Below are 24,152 nucleotides of genomic sequence, written 5' to 3'. Positions count from 1 at the left end.
CTGGTAGAGAGAGAGGAGAACACATGGGAAAGTGATGGAGTTGTGTTTGTGGGAAGCTCTAAGCAACTGGGATTATTCCACATAGGAAGCAATTATGTGAGGATTTATAAGGTAGAAGGAGCAGAATCTTGCTGTATGCTCAGCTGAGTAGAGTCTATATACTGTGTCTAATTTTTCCTTTACTCCTAGACAGCTTGGAGGTATCCTCCTCTGTTCTGTTCCATCTCTGATTCTGCCCTAGTTGAAGAGAACATGATTTGACTACTCTCAGGATCTACATTTCTGGCATTGAGTAATTGTCAACTTGGCTTGAAAGGAAATTACTTTTCCTGTGGCGGATAGAAGTCCCAAGTACATCCTTGACAATATGCTGTATTCACTACTTGGTCCCATCTCAGCCTTGGTCTGGGATACAGCCTTTGAAGGGGGAGGAAGGGCAGGAACTCCACAATAGCTCTGTGTAGACCCCATATAGCCAAGATGGACATGATGAAGACTTTTCAGGAAAGAGGAAACGCTCCCTCTGCAGTGTAAAAGGGTAGGCCGTGAAACAGTGTTGTGTACCCCTGCCTTCGGGCTGAGAATTTGATTCAACATCTCCTCAGGGGACAACCTTAAGCCACCTGCATTGATGCCCCACAGATGCAGAGGAGAATGTTCATGACAATGTTTCCTCTGAGTTTTGCAAGGAATGTTTTCTGGGAGCATTGCGCTACTGTCTCGTGTCTTTTGTTTCCATTTTTCATCCAGCCCATTGATCTTGGAAGCTCAAGGAGACAGATGGGTCACTCCTTGCTCTCTTGTAAACAGGCAGACAGGAAGCCGGTGAGTGTGTTTCTTGCCAACATATATGCTTTTAGATTCTTACACATGAATATAATACACACACATATACACACACAAATGCACATCTATTTTTTAATATTTCACCTATAACTGTTGACTGCCTTATCTTTAGACTTGCTGGAAAAGGCATAGTACTTGATTCAAAATGCAAATTGTAGTGGATTCCGAAACCTTTCTTGAAAACAAATAGCTGATACTTACTAACTGCTTACTATGGGCCAAACCCTGCTCTGACGCTTTACATTTAAGGCAGCCAATAACCTTGTGAGTATACACAGTTATTAGTCTCACTTTACAGATGAGGAAACTGAGGCACAGAGCCATTAAGTAGTTTGCCCAAGGTCTCATACAGAGCAAGTGGCAGAGTTGAGATTTGAACCCGGGCCAAATAACCAGTCCAGAATCAATGCTCTTAAATGCTATTATACTATAAAGACTAACCAAAGAAAAAAACAACTATTTTTTTTTTAAATGAGTATCTACATGCTCACAGTTCAGATAACCAACGTTTTCCTGGATTTTCCTGGACTGACTGGATTCACCCTCCTTTGAAGCCATCACAGAACTGTACTATATGGCTTAGCTTTTTGGGACTAGCATTTAGTATGGCCAAATTCTATCATGTGGTTTCTTCCTGATGTTTTCAGTTTGTTGCTCAGGATTATCATTTTTGGGGTTCACACTTGATAGATTTTTTTTTTCTTTTTTGGTAAGGGTTTTGCTATACTTGTCATATAACAGATTTTGGAAAGAAAGGACTGAATGGAGGTTAGGAGTAAGTTAAATTTTGCCTCTCACTGTGTTCAACTGGTAGCATATATTGGTGATAACTCTAGTAGGTACTACTCTAAGCATTGCTCCAGTGAACCTACAGATTTTCTTTGGCTAATTTGCCTCTTATTTAATTTTCTACTTTCCCGGCTAAAAAGTCAGAACTTCTGAATGACGTTGTCTGGTAATTCTCACCTCCGTTTTTGGGTTGTTTCCCTAGCTATCCTGTTCAGGAACACCATGGTCTTGGGACTCTGCAGTGCCGCGTGGAAGGCCACTACATCGGTCGGTGTGAAAAGTCTTATTTTAAAGTCTAATTAGAGAAGTCAATTTTAAAGTCTTATCCATTTCTTTCTCTGTATCTGGAAAAAAACTTTTTCAAGAATTGGCTGTCGTGAGGATGACAATAACAGCTTGCGTTTGTTGAGAACTCCCTGAAAAACACTATATGAAGTGGCTTAAATATAAACTAGTTTAATCCTCACAATAAACCTATGAGGCTGGTGGAATTATTTTTGCTTTACACATGAGAAAATCAAAACTAATACCAGTGGAGCAGGATTTCTCGTGCTTAGTCTAAGTCTGGGCTCTTACCCGCTATGCACTGCTAATTTACCCTTTTATTGTTGGATGTCAACATTGCTGATGGTGCTTGGTCTGCGAGGTGTTTATTTTGGGCACTGTTAAAGAAATTACAGGTTTGGGTGATGACTTGGTGATATCTAGAGTCCTTGGGTTTATGGTAGCAAGAGCCTGGGCCAGGCAATTCTTGCCAACTCCTGTATTAATGTGTTTCTTTTTGTTACAGGCTCCCAGAATGTTAGTTTCTCAGTGTTTAATAAAGGAAAGTAAGTAACTGAGAGTAAGCAAATGTATCTTCATCCTGTATTCTCTCTCTCTCTCATCTTGCTTACTTTGTCTAACCTTTTATAATGGAAAATGTCAAATGTATATGAACAGAATAGAATAACGAAACCCCAGGTACTTGTTTGATTTCTTTTTCTTGGGTGAATATAATTGTGTCCTACGCACTCATCTTGAGGCAATGTAAATCTTTTAAAGTGGTGATGGTACACAATTTTGGGAATTGCCTCTTAAGTACTCTCATGATACTGTCAATTTAAAAGAGTACACAGTGCCATGAAACACACTGTACCACTCCAGGAAATGCTTTCTTCAAGACAGAAAGGGTCAAAATTTTCTAGAGCCTTGGAGAGAGAAATTAGGATTCTGAATTTCTGTATGACTTACCTCATGTTCTGCCACTATATAATTTGTCAGGTGTTTCCTTAAAAGTGCGTTTTCCGGCTAATATGAATTTCACTGTGATGCCAGTGACACATTACCTACAGCTACACAGTCCAAAGTATGGAGAGTCTCTCTCTCTCTCTTTAATTTACAAAAGACCAAAATGAACATCTATTGAGTGTCTACTGTAAGCCAGCTCCATATCAGGCTCTTCCACATCCATCATTCCATTTAATGAGTGTGATACCCTGTGAAGCTGGTATTATTATTTCAATATGATAATTTTCTAAGTCAGAAAGCAAACTTTGCCCATTGGTATCATTCCCTAGTCATCAAAGGGAGCTGATATCCAAACTGTCCTAAAGGTCATCATAGGTTAGTCCATGATCTTCCTTTCAGGAAATCAATTTTAAAAACGCAATCCCAGATGCTCTTTTCATCCAAAACACAACTTCGTCTTTTTTGAAGGTCAATGGTGCACAAGAACGCCTGGCTGATCAGTGCTAATCAGGACCTTTTCCTGTACCAGACCTACTCAGGTACTACTTCCTTTCACCCGTACTCCTCATCCCTTCTCTCATGCCTTCACTGAACCTCGGACCTCCTTCCTTTTATTCTTGCCATTTCTCTATGGTCTTTTAACATCTGAAGGTGTCCCTACAATCGTGGGTGACCCTTTGGTTTTGGGTGAGAATAAGTTGCTTGTATGAATGTCAGCTTTAGTTGCTGTAATAAAAGATACTCGATCAAAGATGTCTATACAAAGTCCATGGACAGAGACTGAATGAATGAAAGGGGAGTCATCTTTGTTCTACGTTCAGAGAAACGACAGAAAATAGGTGGCACTGAAAAACCTAAAAGCACACCTTTCCGCTGACTTTAACACCTCACCTCTGAGCATTGAATAAACAACTTATGACTTGCTGGTACTGACGCTACTCTATTGCGTTGCTGTCTGATGAGTAAATCTTCATACCAAAAAAAGAATGCTGAAAATCGAAAACTTGCATGAAATTGTGAACTCGATTCAGTAGTAGAAAGTTGACTACTATAGAAGAGCACTTAGAGTCTAGGCTTGAATATGATCACAGAGCCTCTGAAGAAATATCTGTGAGGTTGCGTCAGATTTCAGAGGCAGCAGAATCTACCTTTGCCAAAAGTGCAAGAAATTTCATAGGTCATGGGGCAAGCACCATTCACTCTCTAGATAGCCTAATTCTGCAAATTCTGAATTAATACCCTTGCCTAGTAACTAGTCCGTTTTAGAGTAAGTTTGAAGAAGCACCTGGGGTGATGGCGGTAGTGACAGCAGCAATAAGAATGGCTGGTCCCTGTTGAATGTTTTGCATACAGGCTTGATATTTATTTCATTCAGCTGTGAGAGAGGTAATGCTAGCCTCATTTTCTGGGTGAAGAAATAGACTCAGAGAGGGACAGTAATTTGTCCAAAGGTCCTAGTTCTAGAAAGTGTAGATCTAGTTCCAAATCTTTGCATGAAACCAATATCTTATGGGAAGTACACTCTCCTTGCCCCTCCCCCCCCAAGCTTCTTTGTGAGTCCGCCATCAATATGGAACCCTGAATGCCAGAGAGGCTCACAGCTACCTCTGATCACGCAGCTGTCTCATATTTCCAGCACCGGTGGCTTCTCGGGATGAGGACTCTCAGGCCAGAACTTTTCATAGCAGAGGAGGCTGTGGGGAGAGGGGATGTGGACAACAGCAAAGAGCCCTGGGCTGAGTTCCTTGAGCGCTGGCATTCAATCCTAGTTGAGCGTGGCTAAGTCATTTAGCCTTTCAGAGCCATGAACATCTATAAACTGGACAAAATGGTGTTTGTCCTAACTCCAAAATTTGTCAAAAGAAGTAGATGAGCAAGAGTCTTGGGACTCATCCAAGATTTTCCTCTCCTTTCATCTCCACATCAACTCGGTCACCAATTTCTGCCAATTTTACCCCCGTATATATCTTGAAGATGTATCCACTCTGTCTCTACAACCACTGCCTTAATTCATGACCCCATATCTCAGCCTGGCATGGTGCAATGATTTCTCAGGGGCCCTCGCCCTGCCATTTTCCCCCTGATGATCCATGCTTGGCGTAGCCACCACCACTCTCGACATCCAGGACGCATTTGATGCCTCTCCCTCGCTTACTATCCTCCAGTGGCTTCCCATCCCCTACAGGAAATGGTACAAGCTTTTAATCTTCTTTGCTTCTCCAGCTCCATGTCTTATAATCCAACAACACTTAAATGCACTGCACAATTCCTTCTCTCCACACTCAGGCTATCATTTGCTTTAAATGCCCTTTCTCTTCTTTCTCCCCTTCACTTGGTTAGTTCTAGTTCATCCTTTAAGATTCAGCTTGGGGGCTGGCCCAGTGGCACATGGTTAAGTTTGCACGTTCCACTTTGGTGGCCTGGGTTTTGCTGGTTCAGATCCTGGGTGCGGATCTACGGCACTCCTTATCAAGCCATGTGTGGCAGGCGTCCACATATAAAATAGAGGAAGATGGGCAGAAATGTTAGCTCAGGGCCGATCTTCCTCAGCAAAAAGAGGAGGATTGGTGATGGATGTTAGCTCAGGGCTAATATTCCTCAAAAGAAAAAAATAAATGAAAGAAAAAGATTCAGCTCGGATGTTATTTCAGAAATTTCTTTCTACTCCACCATACCCCCATCCCACTCCTAAACCTCCCCTCTGCTCTTTCATATACTCTCTCTAATTTCACTAGCCCAGTGATAATTGTACCTTCGTGTACCTGTCCTTCCTTATCATTCTGCTCTCCTTCAGGACAGGACCTATTTTGTATTCGTCTTTATATCCCTACTGCCACACAGCAGGTGTTCTGTGAATGTTAGAAAGGGTTACAAAATAGTAGGTTAAAAGAAGGAGGTTATTATATTAGTGTTGAATCTTGATATTTGAGTGTAAGGGATCAATTTTTCCCTCCATATATCTCCTCTGCTTTGTCTCATGGGCGAAAGCATTATATAAGAAATGCCTTGATAAAATTCATATTTTGAAGTGGTAACTGTTCATGTTTAGATTCTTCATATCTTCCGTTTATCAGAGAACATGACTCCTCTTTCCCCTTGAGAGAATGAAATTTAAAACTGTCAAAAGTTTGATCACAGGAGAGGAAAGGATCAGAAAAAGTTCAATTCTTGGGGATATGTGGCATTTTACTATAGAGTTTTGAAGCCATCAGGAGGCAGCATGAAAGACCTGGGTATGTGGTGGTGTGTGCACACGGTGGGAAGGAGCATGCAGGATGGGGACGAGTGGAGGGGCACTGAGGCCGTGTAATTCGTTCTTTGGCTTAGAGCAAATTGCAGGCTCATATGGGTGAATTGAAGCCTTGCCTGGTGCATCCCAAGTTGATTCCTCTGTAAAGTGTAACCTACTGTTCTGTGGCTTGTAAATAGACTACTTGAGCTCAGGAGACAGATTTCCTAAGAAAGCATCAAGGTATGTCGAGGTTTTTGCAGATACCATGAGTGACTGCATTTCTTCTTTTTTTTCAGATATTGATCTTGTATAATATGTATTACTATACGTATTATTATATACGAATTCTTTCCTTATTATGTGTATGTTTTAAATGACTATTATTAGAAAAAATTTCCAACTGTTGCTGGCCTTAGAAAGTTAAAGTAAGAAATAAATTATTAATAGCTTCTATTATTATATTGTTATCTGGGTCACGTCCTGGTCTGTATTCAGAAGCTTACCTTTTTTTCGTTCTCTTGCAGAAATACTATCTGTGGTTCCAGAAACCGGGAGCCTTGGGGGAAGAACAGACATCACGATTACAGGAGCCTTCTTCGACAATCCCGCCCAGGTTACCATCGCAGGTAACTAGGTTCAATGGCTGAAAATAGTTCATGGTGTTAAATGCTGTAAGAGATTATGTATCTCTACGGCATGGAGAGAGTGAGGGGGAAGCAGTCTGTCCTTTTCTGACTCCTCATGCTCCCCTGCTCTCAGGTCCTTTACCTGTGTTTGGTGGGGACCATGCGGAATCACAGCCCTGCAGCTCTGCAAACATACAACAGGAATCCGACATCCTGCAGGCACACCAATAATTCATGGGCAATTCCCTCAAGTGTCCACATCTTGGGAGTGAAGAGAAGGGAAAAGTACAGCTGCCTCTTCACAAAGACCTGCTCTTACTAAAAAGCAATAACCGTCTCCCCACTGTCCATGCTTAGCCCTCTCTATAAGGACAAGCAGGAGAGGGCAGGCATTTGTTATGCAGATTCTTCTGGAATGCCCCCTTGGCAAACCCTTTTGTGGTACCGATGTAGAATCTTTTGTTCTGCCAGGTGGAATGTTCCTCTAGTTGGTGACACCAAGGATGCAGGAAAATGCCCTCACACTGTCACATCACACTTACCCTCCCAAGCTCAGCTGAGTGATTCAGTACCTCTTTAGTAAATGGTGTTACATGACGTTGCTTTCTTTCTGATTACTATAAGCTGCCCTGTGCTCCACTGCTCTGCACTCTTCCTTTTCTGGTCTCCTTCCATTAACGTGACAACTTTTGCTCTACTATCCACTTCCAGCCTTTTGGCCTTGAATAGGAGCCTGTGGGCTTCAGTGTGGTCCTGTGGTCCTGCCATCACATCTACATATCTATACCCATATCAATATCGATATTGATATCTATGTTATTGCACAAAGGCCATGATCTGCTCACAAGACGAAAGCCAATCATCAAGAGACAAGATGGTGGCAGAGAAAGGGCATTTACTACAGTATGCTAGTAAGAGAGAACATGGCCGACTAATGTCCAAAAGAACCATCTTCAGGGGGGCACAGAATCTTGAAGCAGTTATATAAGTCAGTGGGTTATAAGGGCGGGGGTTAGGAACGTTAACTCAGGAGTCGCCACACCAGATCTTTCAGTTGTCGTTGATGATGGCTATCAGCATAGACTCTCGGTGTGGGGGTCATCACATTCCTAAGGAACTCAAAAGAACGAAGTTATCGTCTTATCGCAGCTGGGAGGTACATGCACAACCAAGGGTCATAAAATCTACAGAGCAGGTAGATCTCCTGGAGGGTGCATGTCCAGCTGGGTTCGTTAGTCAGAGGTTATTCAAAGTTACAATATGGTTTTTTTTCTACAATATGGCTTCCCTTATGCCAGTCTTGCGTTGAGCCGGTATCATCTATACCTAATTTTTAACATTCTCCCCAGGCATTCCATGTGACATTAGACACGTGTCTCCCAGGAAGATTGCGTGTACCACTAGGGCTCCAGGAAAAGGCACCAGGCTCACTGCTCCTCAGGCAGGTAAGGAAGTCACAGCAGCTGTGCAACAAGCTCCAGTTACATTTTTAGCCACGAGGGGCTGGGAAGCAGAAATGAAAGTGTTTGACTTCTGTCTCAGCTGTTTGACTGGTTAGCTCAGCGAGCCCACTGTCAGGGCTTTCATTTCAGAGAGGCTCTGAGCTTTATTCAGATGCTTATTGCCACTCTGCTCATCTGCCCCAGCCAGATGAACGGCCAATGGGGTTCAGTGCAGACTCTGATCCAGGAAGCATAACTGCCATCAAGGCATTGTTATAGCTACTGGAGGAAACCCTTAAGCTGCCTCCCTCCATACTATGGGTCAGATGCATGCCCATTGTCTAAGAAGACGGGAGCATTGGAGCATGCTCTTCTCTGGTCATATGGACAGCATTGGACAAGGCCAGAGAGTGGGGCACAATGGGTGCATGTAAATGTTTCTTCTTCCCTGTGGTCATCTGTTCTCTACACTGAAAAGTTGGAATGTATTGTGATGTTGCCACTAGTTTACGCCTGAGTGGGCAGAGATGGAGCAGGCAAGGTGGTTGGTTCTACCCGTCCTCTGTCTAAAGCTTCCACGTCATGCCTGCATATTCAAAGTACGCCACTGGAGCACTTTTCCCATAAGCATTAGAACTGGAGGCTCAAGTGTTGTTATGGTTTAAGGGTGTTTGGAGTGTTACCCAGCTGGGAGCCACAGGCTGCATGTCCGTATTCCTTACCTGCCACACAAGGGCTGACTATAGGAGCTCACCTCCAGAGGCTCAGCGCTTACTAGGAAAGTTTCCCAGCAGGGGGAGAAATCTTTCTAAAGAAAGGCCATTCGGGTGTGAAAAGGCATGCAAAGCTTTGGTGTGAGCATCCTCCGGGTCCCAGGTCCCAGCAGTTTTTGCACAGGGAAAGGTCCCATCCTAGGAAACAAAACTACTGAAGAAGGTGATGGAGAGAATGCGTCTCTAGTGTCGGGAATGACGCAGAACCTTTGAATGGTTCCTACCTTAGCTACGCAGGTAGTGGTAGGATAATTTCCTGAAGGCGGCTGTTCTTGAGAGTTAATAATGTCCTTTATGAAGAGATTTGAAATTTCTTCCATGGAAATGGGGCAAATTGTTATGTAAAGCAGCATTTCTCAGTGGTCCCCAGGGGATATGTGGCCACATCTGGTTGTTAGAACTGGGATGGTGGTGGTGGTGCTACTGGCCTCTAGTGGGGAGAGGACCCAGGTGCTGCTAAACATCCTTCAGTGCACAGCACAGCCCTTGGAACAGGGTTATCCAGCCCAAAATGTCAATAGTGCTGAGACTGAGAGACCCTGGTTTAAAGTAACATTGTTAAAATATGGTCTTATTTTTCTGCTTCTTCCTTATCTATTTTCCCTTTTTAGGACTTAATGAGGAACAACAGTAGTAGTTTAAAATAACGTTAATTGCTCTAGCTATCACACTGGGTACTTTACTATATTCCAGGCTCTTTGTGTATATATTTCAAGCTCCTTTAGTCTTCTTTTTTGCCAGATTTGTCAAATTGATTTTATTTTTTCCCCCCAGCTTTACTGAGATATAATTGACACATAACTCAAGCTCTCTTAGTCTTTAGTGCATGATCTCTATAATTTGCCCAATTTTGATGCACAAGAAAATAAAAGCATTAAGCAATTTGCTTAAAACTACACATCCAGTAAGTGGCAGAGCTGGAATTTGAACCCACAAATGTGTGTTCCTAGAGCTTTTACCCACAACCCAAGTTAGTATCCACTATTGATTGCACATGTGCCCTTAGTCTCAGAGTTTGCTTAATATAAAACAGAAATTAATTAGTGCAGCATCATTTAAAATGTCAAATAATAACCGTATGCTATGTAATTTGCTCTGCGTGCAGGTCCAGAAATTGAGGACATGACATGAAAAATTTAAAGATTGCCCATTTTTTTGGGAGAACAGGCTGAACTGAACCTTAAAAGATCCTGAAGTCCACTCTGGGTTCCAGGAGCATGCGTTTGTCTTTCACATTTTCTCTAGGACTTGGTTCTCTTCTCCAGGCTCTCCCATGAAAAGCAGCTCCCTAGTCTTCTCTGCTCCTCTGAGAATCTTTTCCTTGTCAAGTCTCTCTTTCCAAGAGGCTAAATCCTACACTAAGCAGCATTTTCTGCTTTCCAGAACATTTGTATTATCTATAGACCCTCCCTCTGGGTCTCAGTTGACTCACCTTTCTAGATAGTACCTGGCTTATCTTCACTCTCTAATGTGCAGTAAAGTAGTTCCCAATCTGGGGAGGAATGCTCCCTGATGTTGATGACATATACATGTCTTACAGGCAATCGAGGACTTCTTTTTGAAGTTGGAGATGCTGCTGAGGGCTTGGACCTGACTGAAGCCACCCCTGGGTACAGGTGGCAGATTGTCCCTAATGCCAGTTCTCCATTTGGATTTTGGTCAAAGGAAGGGCAACCATTCAGGTATGTTGTAGGAAAAGTGGGAGTCCATATCAAAAGCATCTTCCCTAGCCTAGGTTGAGGCCAGGAGACAGAGAAGTAAGCAATGAGATTTCCAGGGGGAAATTGATAACATCCAGCAATTCAATAACAGCAGAATGTGATCACTGTCCTCAACTGGTGTTGGTCACACCAGTGTACCACAGGTCCATTATAGGTGCATGTTGAATTTTGATCAATAGGTAAAATTTGTATTTTCTGCAGTTTAGTTTATAATCTGCTTTGGAGATGACTATTAGTCAGAACATTGAGCTAGGTAGGCCAGGAGATTTGATAGAGGGCAGGGCAAAACTTGCTGCAGGTATGCTAAAAGGTGAAACTAATATCTGGCTGATGCCAAAGAAAGATGTAAGCATTTTTCTCCCCAGACATATGAGGGAGCATAGGCTGGGCAGCAAACAGTACTGTTGGAACGACCACTCAGTGCTGAAGGTCAACACAATGGCTGGTGTATAGCAGGGGTGGCTCCAATGGGCTCTAGGAGACATGGTTTTCTGTAGTAGTGACTGCAGTGTGGTTATGGTTTTCCTGTTTAGTGTTGTTATGAGTCTTTTTAATCCCTTCAAGGATGTGGCCAAATATTCTAGTATTCTAACATGGGCTTAAAAATATAAAAAGTTAGAGAATTGCTTTTGTTTCCTTGGTGTGCTCTCAGGGTATGTATATGTGTATATATATATAAGGATGAATCCTTTACTGTGTGTTGGATCTCTTCTCCTTTCAAAACTGTTCTCAAAGAGGCTGGCCATGAGTCCTGAGTGAACTCCAGTCATTCTGTAACTAACCCCAAGGATTTAAACTTCAATTCTGTTATGGAATGAAAGGCTTTGTTTCCTGTTCAGGGAATTTCAGACATTGAAGAAGCCAAGTAGGGAAGGAAGTCTGTGAGCGGAATGGAGTTTCTATTGTTCTGGAAGTCTTACTAATGAGATATTTAACTATCAATATATGGTTTTAAAGTGGCAATAATTTGTGGTCCCTTGTGGTACGTAATAATGCATCTTTAGCATAGTTTTTGAGGGCTGGTAATCATGTCAAAAGGAAAACCTTTCAGCTATACTCAGTGTGTGTGGGAACACTAAGGAGAGAGTCAGGCCACCTCAAAAGACGAAAGAACATTCTGACTGTATGGTATGACCTATAGGGTATGTCTCTTTAACTTCCATTCTCAGAGGCCACAAACCAAATAGTAATTCTTTCCATTCTTTCTGTCATTCATTTCTTTAATATTCAACATTTTTAAAATAAAAAACAAATATTTATTGATTGATAAATTATTATAATGATGGATCTTTAAATAGTTATTTTAAAAACTATTTTCAGAAAATATTCTTGGTATTTATTGAGGTAGTTTAATCATTTTCTTAGTCATATCTGTCTCTAAAAGAAGGTCACTAGAATTTATCTTAAGCATTTAAAAAAATGTGGTCTTATTTTAAAAATGTTTCATTAAATTGCCTGCCATCTTCTTAAAAGTTGCAGATTATGTCTTGTGATTAGAAATTGTCAACACATTCAATTGATTTTTCTCTGTGAATTATAATATTTTTAATTGGAAAAATACTCTGCAGGTGTTGAGGTGTTTGGTAAGCTCAGAGTAAATTATTTTTTTGGTGAAATATCACTTACTTAGCAAACCCCAAAATGAGTAAAAATGATTTGCTGACCACCTGTGTTAAACTCAACATTATGTCCAGCATTGTGAGAGTCAGAAGGTGTAGAGCAAGGTCATTATCCTCGAGGAGTGACCAGCCTTGTGACACACATGTACAGCCACACAGCAAGGCAAGGCATCCCTCAGTGCATCCGAGCGTGTCTCCTGATTTTGTTCGGTTCAGCTCTTACGTATTGACTTATTACCGTGTCCCACGCCTTCTAAGATAAATTGCTTCATGAGATACAGCAACTGAGGAAATATTTATAATCTAGTTTTCAGATGAGGAACCGTAGTCTTCAATAGGTAAGGTGGTTTTTCCAATCTTGTAAGGTTATATGTGGCAGGACCAAGCTCTGAATTGTTCTGATTTCAAGTCTCGTGACTTCTCCATAAGTCCACCAATGCTGCATGATGGCACACGTTCTTCTTTACCTGTAGGAATGTGGTATTGTAAAGAGGACACACCAGTATTGTGGAAACTCACATAGACACACTTCTGTTTCTATGAAGTTAATGTCTGCCACGAGGGAGAGAAAAGAGAGAAGCCTCTCTTAATATCATTTGGAGCCATTTCAAGTCTCTCACTTTGTTTATTTCCTTCATCAAGAACTGCACGTGTTGTCCAGAAGTCAAGCAGGATTATTTGGCAGGATACATATTTGCTAATTTATGATTATCTGCATATACTTACATTTACACACATGCACGCATGTGAAATGGCTGTCTGACATCAGTCGGAGGGGTGAGTCAGTATACCTCACGATGGACGAATGTGTTGGAGTCGGAGACAGGTATAAAAGTTCTTGACCAAGTCACATCAGTTCTGATGGGTGATCTCTCTTTATTTCTAATGAGAGGAATAGTACTCAGTATTGACTGAGCTCCTCCCATGGGCCAGGCCCCACGCTCTGAGTGAGGAAGGTTCTCAGCTAAGCCTCCAGACAGCCCTGTGATGCGGCTACAACCTTGCTGAAGATGATATCCCTGCAGGGGATTTGTGGCGAGTGTGAGGAGATGGGCTGAGATACTGAGACAGGCAGGGGCCACGGGATAGCTGTTTCCAGAGTGCTCTGGCCAATCAGGTGGCACAAGAGTCAAGTGTTTCTTCCCCATGACCATAAAGAAAACCAAAGGCCAAGGGCAGCCATTTGTAGGGTCAGTGATTCAGGCCTTGGCTGCCCTCACTTCTCTGTGTTCTTCTGCTTTACAGAGCTCGGCTCAGTGGGTTCTTTGTGGCCCCAGAGACAAATAATTACACTTTCTGGATCCAGGCAGACAGCCAAGCGACCCTGTATTTCAGTCGGTCAGAGGACCCAAAGACCAAGGTATTCCCATCATTTTCCTTTTTCTTCTCCCCAGTCCTCCAATCCTGAAAAAAACCCAAAAGGATCAAAACTAAAGCTCTCGTGTTCTATTAATAGTTGTAACATGCCATTAAGAGACAGGGATTTTAATCTATCTTGAAGGGTGGGGGATGGGGGAAGGGGTTTGTTTTTTCATTAAAATTTTTTAAACATTGAGATATAATTGACATGATTTTAGTTGTTGGAAAAGAATTTGGCTGAATGTGTTGGCACATTGATTGAGCACTTACTGTCAGCTGGGCATTATGCCACGTCTTTTATATACCTTGTCTCTAATTTTCACAGCCTCTCTGTGAGCTATGTACATTTATCTCCATTTTCCAGATGAGGAAACAGGGGTTTACAAGGATTGTATGGCCAATACAGGGTCACTTGGATAAGAAGAGGAATATTTAGGATTCGAATCCAGATTTGTCTGACTCCAAAACTTGTGATTATTCCACTAATTTTGGGTAGGGATATAAGCTGGTCTTATGTAGGAATTTCCTGATCAGCTTTGAAGGATAAGAAAAGGTGCTTTTAGCAAACAGCCAAAATTCACTAGCGCCATTGACAAAGAACCACAATATTTTTTTCTCAAATTATTAACATGCTTCTGTGAAATTGCTTTGCTAGTTGGCTGGAGAAACATCACAGATTTTGAAGTGGTCAAGTCCTTCTAGGTATCTTAAAGGGCTTAATAATACTTTAACCACAGCACCACAGAAACCTAGGGTTTCAGGTTGGCTGTTCTGCTCTAAACCGGCCCATCCAGCTTGATCTGAATACTATTTAAATGAGAAAGAGAGAGAGAGAGAGAGAAAAAAGGAGAGGTGGAGAAGCATAAACAGCCACAGGCCCTAGTGTGACTGGGCTGACCTGTTGGAAAAGGCAGACCAATCCAAAAATCCCTTGTTCGTAGCTGTCCAGACCCTTGCTGTTTGAGAATGAGATGCCTAGAAACTTCAGTGCTGATTGTGATCTTTTCTTGGGCACAGGTGAAAGTGGCTTCCATCAGGGTGGGCACTGCCGACTGGTTTGACTCTTGGGAGCAGAAGGGGAATGAAGGGACCTGGCAACAGAAGACCCCTAAGTTGGAGCTGTTCGGTGGAGCCAGGTACTACCTGGAAGCAGAGCATCATGGCAGAGCCCCCAGCAGGGGGATGAGAATTGGGGTCCAGATCCACAACACCTGGCTGAATCCCGATGTGGTCAGCACTTACCTCCAGGAGAAGCATCAGATCCGAATTCGTGCCCAGAGACTTCCAGAAATCCAGGTCTGTGTCTTTTCCCCATCCCATGGGGCTAGGTTCATGGGCTGGACTCTGGAAGGAATATAGTCTTGTCCAGTGGAAGTATCTCTAGGTGGGAGCCAGGAGATTTGAGTTGTAATGATAACTCTGCTGCCAAAGAAATAGGGTATTTCTCCAATAGTATTGTGAGGACATTTAAAACAAATGCAAAGTCTTACGATGGAGATGACCTTACTCATGGACTTAGTTTTAGGAATTTAAGTTCCAGGTAAACCTTCTTTTGGAAACTGATTCCCCAGAGTGGGGATAATGTCCTCCAGACACCCACCCCCACCTATGTGTGCATGTGTGTGTACATGCACGCGAGATTCCATAGCTTTTTGACTGATTCAGGTTCTACTTCCCATATGCTGTGTTTTCTAAGTCTACTTTGTAAAGCCAAGACCTTTGGGTCTCTCAGTTGTGCCCCATATATATATATTTTTTTTTGTGTGTGTGTGGAAAGAGTCACCCTGAGTTAACATCTGTTGGCAATCTTGCCAATCTTCCTCTTTTTTTCTTTTTTCCCCTCCCCAAGGCCCCAGTACATGGTTGTACATTCTAGTTGTAGGTTGTTCTAGTTCTTCTATGTGAGCAGTTGCCACAGCATGACTACTGACAGATGGGTGGTGTGGTTTTGCAACCGGAAAGCAAACCTGGGCTGCTGGAGCACCAAACTTTAACCATTAGGCCATCAGGGCTGGCTCAGTGCCCCATATTTTTGTTGAACAATTTTGGTGTACTTTTTGTTGTTCCCTTTTTGGTGTACGAGGATGACCAATATGGACTCTACCTTTTAAAACTTATAGCCTAATTGTAAAACATGTACACAAATAACCATGGAACAAAGTAGAAAATGACAAGCAATGTAAGAGATTAAAAATAACAAATGATATAAGATGATAGATCTTACTCCATAACAGAAGTATCATGTGCCTGGCGGGGAATGTATTGGAAGCAAAGCAGAGATTGAATAGGCCTCTGAGAGAGTGTGGCATGCCATGTGGCTGCTTCTGTCTACCTGGCCACCCCTGGGGGAGAGTCCTCAGTGAAAGGGGCTAAAAGTGGGCCAGTCAATGGCAATGTTTCAGTCTCACACTCTGTGGAGAAGGGAGGAGGTGGCATGGATAAATAGGGACATGGACATGTATATTATTCCAAGCAAAGTTTTCATTAGGTGATGACACTTGTGTTCTCCAGAAATTTCTATATGATAGTGAGTTTAAAAAATTGAAATTATAATAAAAAGAAAATAGCAAGCTGAGGAAGTATGTCCTGTGTTCCTCGATTGTCTCTGTGGCTTAATCCACACACATCAATTCGTCCTGTCACTCTTGACTTTTTAGATGCTGACTGTTTCTGGCAGAGGGAACTTCCTCCTTACTTGGGACAATGTCTCTAGCCAGCCAATCCCTGCAAATGCCACAGCCCATCAGGTGGGAACTTTCTTCAAATAATGAGAGGTGGGGGACCGAGAGGGGCGGTCTTTACACCTATGGTATGAACTCCTGGTAATTTTCCTTTTTAACAGATTCAAACAGCCCTTGAGGAGTTACTGGCAGTCAAATGCAAACTGGAACCCCTTTCTGCTAACATTCTATTCCGGCTTGGATTCGAAGAAGGTATTGTCCCTGGTTTGACAGCTTCTGACTCTTTTCTCCATCATTGTCTTCTTTCTCTCTCTTTTTTTTTTTTCCTGTAAAATGGGAACAGTCTTCATTTCCTTTCCAAGGGGCTAACAGAGTCAAATGAAGACATGGAAACTGGATTTGGACACTGAGTGTCCAAGAGAGTGGCTACATGCTTGGGACGGAGCTGCTTGGTGTGGGTATCAGAGAAAGAAAAGCCATCCCTCCTGAGCTGTCAGGTGGAGCAAAGTTAGACATGAGGATGCTGAGAGTTAGAGTTAAGGAACTGTGTCACGTGCCGCATGGTGGGAAAAGGGCAAATGGTGTAGATGGGAAACAGCAAAACAGTGCAAATCTTGTTTAATTCAAATTGCATCTCAAATAAAGGGATTATTACATAAGATAGGAGTCTTAACAAATTCTAAAAATCTGAAGGTATGTTTTAGAATACTGAGGTGTACTAAGTTACAGGTGACACTCCTTGTTTCTTTGCTTCTCAACAGTTTTTCATGTCATGGTACACATAAAAAATGAAAATATATTTTTGATGCTCTAGGGCAGACAAGATGGGTTTCTCATACTTGGAGCCTTCACGCTTAGGGGTGCTGGCCACACTAAACCTGCCCAGCTTGCCCAAGGGCTGAGGGGCCAATATCATGGGAACCCATAACCGATTCCCTGCACACATGTTAGGAAGCTCTGTTTTTTTAACATCTGCCCTTGTCTTCCAATTTTATCTGAACTGCATCCAGGCCCAGAAGGTTCTAGCTCTGATGGGGACCTCACCAGTGGGACAGAGCCCTTCTGTGGGAGATTCAGCCTCTATCAGCCTCAACACCTTGTCCTAACACCCCCAGCTGCCCAGAAGGGCTACCGGCTAGATCAGTACACACACGTAAGTAGCAGGCCTCAGGCTTCCAGGCAAGGCGGGCGGGGAGGGGTCATTCTCTGGGGTTGCAACTGAAGAAACCGGAGGAAGAGGAGTGATGGCTATGATTTGCCCAAGGCATTTCAGGCTGGAGTCCTAGGTTTCCTAACTGCTGCTTAGATGTGAACAGACACCCTCGTCCTCCATTAGTTAGTTGTCATGTGGAAATGCCTCTGTATTAGCTGTGGGACCTATGGAACTTTTATATGCTCCAGTGTTTTGTTTGCTTTCTAGGTGGGAGTGCAGACTCTATGGTCAGACTATCTGGGTTTGAATTCTGACTCTATATCCTGCATGCCCTCAGTGTCTTACTTTAGTTTACTCATCTGTAAAATGGGTAATAATGTGGTCTACCTCTCAGGATTTGGGTGAAGATTAAATGAGATAATCTGGTAAAGTGCTTATGCAGTGGTTAGGACTCAGTTAAGGCTAATTATTGTTGTTTACTATAGTTATTATTATTGATGGCTTGACTGACACATTTCTTGAATACCTCTTATATCCTTTGCATCAATAGCTCTGCCATCCTTCAGAAAAGAGGGCAGCTCATTTGCTCTTTGGGAACCAGAGTGAGCCTTACTGGGGTGGCTGACCTCATGGCGTTGGTTTCAAGTCCTTTTCTGGTTCAGCGACAGTGGGAGCTGGGACTAAATGGTTCAGGTTGGCGCACACCCATCTCCCAGCCTTTCCTCTGCAGCAAAGGCTCCCAACGGGGGGGATTTTTCCTGCTAGGGGAGAGTTGGCAACGTTTGGAGACATTTCAGCTTGTCACAACTCGGGGAGTGCTATGGGCATCCAGTGAGTGGGTTCGAGGGATGTTGCTAAATGTCCTACAATGCACAGGATAACCCCCCAGAGAAAAGAATCATCCAGTCCAAAATGTCAGTAGTGCCGAAGATGAAAAATTCTTCTCTAAAGTCTACTCATGCCAAACAATTTAACTTAACTCAGAGTTAGAAGCCAAGGATGCCAGGGAGTTAAGAGTTAATGGGCTGAGGCTCAGAGAGGTTAAGTGACTTGCTCAAGGTGGCACAGGTAACTGGGTCAGAACAGCGGTTTTCTAATTGAAATATTTGAAAATCCTCACTGGCAAGCACAATGCTAGGCATTGAATAACTCTCTGTTGGGTAAATAATTTACTCTAAACTCTTTGTCTCTACAGCTAGACTGGTAAGCTCCAGGAGGTGGGAACTGGGCTGGCTCTCTCACAGCCTGAGGCGGGGCTCTGGGGGGTGGCCTCTCCTCATTGCACCTTGTGTGAAAGGCTGCTTTCTGCACAAATAGAGCTGAAGCACTTATTTGGTGTCCACAGTTGTGCATGGCCTACAAAGGTCACATGAATACGATCCTGAAGGTGACCGTGTCCTTCACAGTCGACTTTCAAAATGTCGCTAAGAACATTACCTGCGACTGGAGACTCGAGGGGACCAGTCCCAACAGGTAGCTAGCCTTGGGGAGGTGTGGTGGGAATGCTGCCAGCCAGGAGGATTGGCTCTCTTGGGGATAGCGGCTCACATAAGGCACTAACTCTTTCCTATATTTGGGCCTCGGACTCTAACTTGGGGCTCTGAACACGTTTTATTCGACAAAGAAGTTTGATTTAAGAGCAGGTAGTTGTTAGGAATATAATACTTCCTAGAAGGAGCCTAATATTCTCATAGGGATAGAATCATGGAACGTCATATTTGGAAGAGATTTTAGAGAACATTCCTTGACATTACAGATGAGAGAAAGCGGGGCCCAGAGAACTTACGATTCACCAACGTTCATTCAGCAAGTGAACGAAGACCAGAATAAAATTCAGGCATCTTGACTCCTTGGTTCGGTGCTCTTTCCATATCTCTCTTATGGGTTTTGTAAGCGGTTTTAAAACCTCAATGAGTTCAGTAATGTCCAGGGTATTAATCTGTGTGGTTAGAGACTAACATATGATCTGCTTAAGACAAACAATTATATTGCAATTTGAAAATACTACTGATGTGGAGTGTCATGAATGAATGATGGACTTAAATGTGACTCATTAGTGTGCCTTCACAAGCTGAGCTGAGCCTGTCTTGGATGGACGTTTGTACCTGTGGCACACAGGACTGTCTGGGTGCAGGGGTTCTTGGGGTCTGTCTCTTGGTTGTGCAGTCCTCAGGCAAGCCCCCAGGTTCGAGAACTGGGGCTCTAACGGGAGAGGCCCATTTCTTCTCTGCACATGTTTTCCAGCTGGCAGTTCACTTGCACTGACCTCTGGAACACTTGTGTGCATCGCTCCACGGATCTGCAGCCGCCTCTGGCAAGCTCCCCCGCGCTGGTTCATCTGATTGACCTCCTCCCTCTGTCTCAGGAGCCAGGCGTGTTCTACATGGATGAAATTGTTATTGCAGACACAAACCTAACAGGTGATCATCGAATCCCCCCTCTTCCGTGGGACTGTCCATCAAATGGCAACCTCAAACTTCTCTGTCAGGAGCTGCTTTTCTTTTAATGAAGAGGGAACAGGCGGTTCTCCATCTCGCCTGCCTGGGTCCTAGAAAGAAGATGGAGTTGGGGTGGTGCACCTTTGGCCCCTGTATCTCCCTAGTTAGTCTCCTTTCTTTTCCTGTTTACCCCGATGCTTGCTCTTGTTTCTGGTGCTTGTGCTCTTACGCCGATTCACCACTTTCTTGCTGAGAAGTTTTGGTTTTCTCATCCATGAAATGGGCATAATGAGGGCCCTATCTCATTGGATTATTGTCAAGACCAACTGAAGTATAATGAACTGAAGTATAATGAGTTAACTGAGCACTCACCATAGGTCCTGCCTCTAGTAAGTGCTCAGTAAATATAAGCAATTATTGCTACTATTATCATCATTATTGTTAGGCCAGCAGGATTTCTCCACCTCTCCATCAGTTAATATCTGTCATACAGAGTGCTGGACAGAACACAGCAATATCTGGCCCTGTAAATGGGCTAAAGTTCTGATTTATGACCCTTAGGACAGACACAGTGAGAGTTAGAGGGTAGCCACATCCTCCGGAGAATGGGCTTGTCCTGCTTTCTGCCCCTCCAGACTCCTGCCCCTCATCATTCAGAGCTCAGGCCTGGCCCCCTTCTCCCTTGAGAAAGCTTGGGCTTGGGCACAGTCATCCCCCCTGGCTTTGCTTGTGTAAAAGCCTAGGGACAAAGTGCTCATCAGGGTCCTCCTGAGGCTGGCCACATATGATGCCCACCCGGGGGAAGAGAGGCCCACGGCCTGGAGAGAATGAGGTAGTTTGCTTCTGGGGCTGCCAGGCTTCCAAATTCTGTTCACTTTCTCTTTTCCCTCAAATCCCTTATGACTTTGGGACTCAGCTTTCCTGCTTTTCATAGCTTCTCTTTCTTTCTCTCTCCAAGGAGAAAAGGATTTGCTTTCCAAATGTGCAACTTTTTAAGCTTTTGCCTGAAAATCACAGAGCTGAGGGCAGGGGAGCTGAGGGGTGGGTGGCAAGGGGACTCTCTTTCAGCCCTGAATTACCTTGTCTTTGATACTCATCAAAATTCCATCTCTTGTCTGTTTCAGTGGTTTAAGTGTTTTGGGGGCATCTGAGTCAGGATGGGTCATTGCTTATTTCAAACTCTGCTTTATTCTGGCACACTTAGAAAACAGTATTCAAATGGTGTCCTGGGGTGACTGTCTGAATTTCTTGGTGCCTAAGACAGCTGGCGGGATCCTTTGGTGACCCCCAAGTGCTGCCCAGATTCCCAGAGGGCTGAGGGCATCAATACTGCATACGCTGAACCCACTGACTGGGAACGCAGGACTAGATAGCAGGTGCTATTTCCCTTTCTCCTCTCCAGATCCTCACAGCCCAGCATCCAGAGCCCTTTCTCACTCCCCTCCCCCCAACCCCCTGCCACCAAATGCTGCAGGATCTGGAACCATCTAGGGGTGAGGTGGGCATGGGGGGTGGGTGGGGGAAGCAGGGAGGGAGAGGGCAGAGACAAGAAAGAGCTGGAGCTGGCTTGGGTAGACTATCTGTTTCCCTCTTTGTCTAGTTACCCTGCTGGCAGTGACTTTCCTTTGGGGATCCTTTCATGGCAACATAAACTCTGCACACTTTGGCTCAATATTCATAGCTAATTGTCTGACATTTATCTGATCAATTTAGCACTTGATTATATGCTCCCACCTAATGTCCTCTCAGAAAGTTCTTTTTATCTAATGGGAGCTACCATTTATTTCTCACTTAGTTCTCAGAACCCATAAGATGGTCCTATTATCCCTACTCAATAGACGAGGAAACCAAAGCTAAGAGGGGCTGAGCATCTTGCCCCAGATCAGCTGGGATGTGGGGAGATTGGAACCTAGAGATTGTTGACCCCAGAGTCAAACCTTCAATGACTCTGTACCCAGCTGAGCAAATAAACACTTACCGAGCATCTACTCTGTGCATGGTGTTGTGCAAAGCACTGGGCGTGCAAAGACACTGCCTTTGAACTATTCACTGTCTTGATTGTACAGTCTTGGGGAAGAAGTTATCATAGTGCCTAGCAGGGGAGAAGAAGATATTGAAATGTATTGTGCTAGTCATTTAAATCTGCCATCTCACTAAACTCTCTCTGCCATTTAGATCGATATCTGTCTTGATTTCCACCTTACAAATGAGAAGTGGAGTCTGAGAGAGCTTATGTCAATTAGCCAACGGTAACCCAATAGAAGTGGAAAATCAGGATTTGAGCAGGGATCTCTTTCAAAGCTTGCGCTCTTTCTGCACACATGCTGACTCCACGCTGTGAATAAACACTCAAGTACTCCCCGTATGTGCCTAATGTGTTCAGTGGGGGATCAGCTGTACATCCTGGAGATGTCAGGGAACTTGGGAAGGAAAAGAAGAAAGGGGGGCAGTTCACATTGCAACAGATTATCTGTGGGGGGGGGGGGCCTCCAACAGTGTGGAGAGTGATATTTGACCAGCTTGGGGCTTATTGAACTTTGCTGTGGAGTTAGCTCTCATCTCCTTACACCATCACCTTGTATTATCCTTTTGGTACTAAACTCCTGCTTCCCCTTCCTCTGCTCTTCATGGCAGCAGTTACATAGGCGTCCTTTCAGCGTATGCTGAGATCTAAGTGACTCAGCATCTCCTGGTGGGACTTTCCACACAGCTGGTCTTCCATCTTGACTTACTTGATAATAATTGGATCATTGGCCTCTAGTTTCTCAAGCTGACTCTGGAACGGCTCGCCCTGGCGGGAATCTGGTGGAATTGCTCTCTGTGGTGGGATCCCCTCCAGTCTACAATGTAACGTGCTGGTTGGCAGGGTGTGGCCCAGAGCTCCCGCTCATCAGCGCAAGGTAGGGAGCCGTCTTTGCTCACCTGTCCCTCCTTGGGATTGCTAGTTGGCCTTGCAAAACAGAGGTGGGACTTTTATCAGGAAAAGCTACCTGTCTTGTTGCTTAAAACAACGATTCTCAATCTTAAGAATGCAGCATCAGACTCACCTGGAGGTATTGTTAAAACACAAATTGCTGGGCCTTCACCTCACAGGCTCTAATTCAGTAGGTTTGGGGCAGGGCCTGAGAATTTGCATTTCTAATGAGCTCCCAGGTAATACCGATTCTATTGGTTTGGGGACTATACTTTGAGAACTAGTTTCTAGTGAATTTGTTTAAAAATAGTTGTATTTTTATGCTTTTCAGAGGTTCACATTACCACTGTTTTCTGTTTGCTCCCCTCATTCCACTCCCTATATATTAATCTTTTTGGAATTTGAGGCTAAATGAAACAAGGAACAGAAACAGCTGTTTCTAAGAACTCACCACCAGGTGGCACTAGCACCCCATAAGCGTTTCTTACTGTACAAACGTTCCCCGTCACAGTTTACAAAGCGGTAACTAAGGATCAGGCTCCTCCAAGCTCGTGGAATGCTTGTATGCTCTAATTCATTCTTTAAATTTTTTACTAAAGCCCCAGTAGCAGGAGAAGAATTGAGATGCTCTGCCTTTAAAATTTCCTCCCCCTCCCCCACCCCCCCATCTCTTTCTAACACACCACGCTTGGGAGGGTGTATTAAAGACAGGTACAGAAAGCCTGAATCTGTGCTCCACTTTCCTTGACTTAGTGTCCCATGGTCCTCTGTGCACCAAAGATGCAAAACCATCAACAGACTGACGGAGGGATAGAGCTTCCGTGGCGGCGACGGAGCCGCCGTATTAGCCAGCCTGCGGTCGAGCTCCAGATGCCAAAGTTATGAACTCGGAAACGATCGAGGCTAATTCAGGTTACTCTGAACAGGTCCACACTTAGAGTGGTCCTCATAACCTTCCTTTCTGAGTTTTCCTCAAGTCGCTTAGCCTCTTAGGCAAGGCAAGATGATCTTCAGACTGACCTCTCCTAGATTCCTCCCCAACACTCGTAGTTTCACTCTGGCTGTTTCTGTATGGTTGTATGTATGCACATCCGTATGTGGTACTTAAATAATATTATTGGTAGAGATCATAAATGTTCGTGTTGAAAATTTGGAAAATACAGAAAAACACTTCAAAGAAGATACAAATCACTCATAAATCCCTCTGCTCAGAGATAACTTGTATTAACACATTGCATCTCTACTTTAACTGCCTTTTTGTATACATATATACATGTACATATCTACTTTTTAAACCTCAAATTGGGACCATACATTATATACTTTACT

The 24,152-nt window shown here is 43.6% G+C and overlaps 1 protein-coding gene across 3 annotated transcripts in view; it reads left to right on the top strand.

Annotated features, from left to right (window-relative positions):
* PKHD1 (PKHD1 ciliary IPT domain containing fibrocystin/polyductin) overlaps positions 1-24,152 on the top strand; it is a 414,808-nt gene that overhangs the window by 15,511 nt on the left and 375,145 nt on the right. For all 3 annotated transcript variants that reach the window (XR_011529807.1, XM_070584791.1, XM_070584792.1), the window contains exons 8-22: positions 751-825; positions 1,838-1,902; positions 2,426-2,465; positions 3,334-3,404; positions 6,622-6,723; positions 8,073-8,168; positions 10,479-10,620; positions 13,524-13,638; positions 14,655-14,933; positions 16,295-16,384; positions 16,480-16,570; positions 17,329-17,471; positions 18,817-18,944; positions 19,716-19,891; positions 22,671-22,809. Coding sequence is in view for 2 of the 3 variants with exons in the window: in XM_070584791.1 (XP_070440892.1) it covers positions 751-825; positions 1,838-1,902; positions 2,426-2,465; positions 3,334-3,404; positions 6,622-6,723; positions 8,073-8,168; positions 10,479-10,620; positions 13,524-13,638; positions 14,655-14,933; positions 16,295-16,384; positions 16,480-16,570; positions 17,329-17,471; positions 18,817-18,944; positions 19,716-19,891; positions 22,671-22,809 (1,752 nt within the window). In the remaining variant the exon portion in view is untranslated. The remainder of the gene's footprint in view (positions 1-750; positions 826-1,837; positions 1,903-2,425; positions 2,466-3,333; positions 3,405-6,621; positions 6,724-8,072; positions 8,169-10,478; positions 10,621-13,523; positions 13,639-14,654; positions 14,934-16,294; positions 16,385-16,479; positions 16,571-17,328; positions 17,472-18,816; positions 18,945-19,715; positions 19,892-22,670; positions 22,810-24,152) is intronic.

Source organism: Equus przewalskii, chromosome 19 (assembly GCF_037783145.1).
Source record: "Equus przewalskii isolate Varuska chromosome 19, EquPr2, whole genome shotgun sequence".
Taxonomy (NCBI): Eukaryota; Metazoa; Chordata; class Mammalia; order Perissodactyla; family Equidae; genus Equus; species Equus przewalskii.
This window is presented reverse-complemented; position numbering and strand designations above follow the sequence as displayed.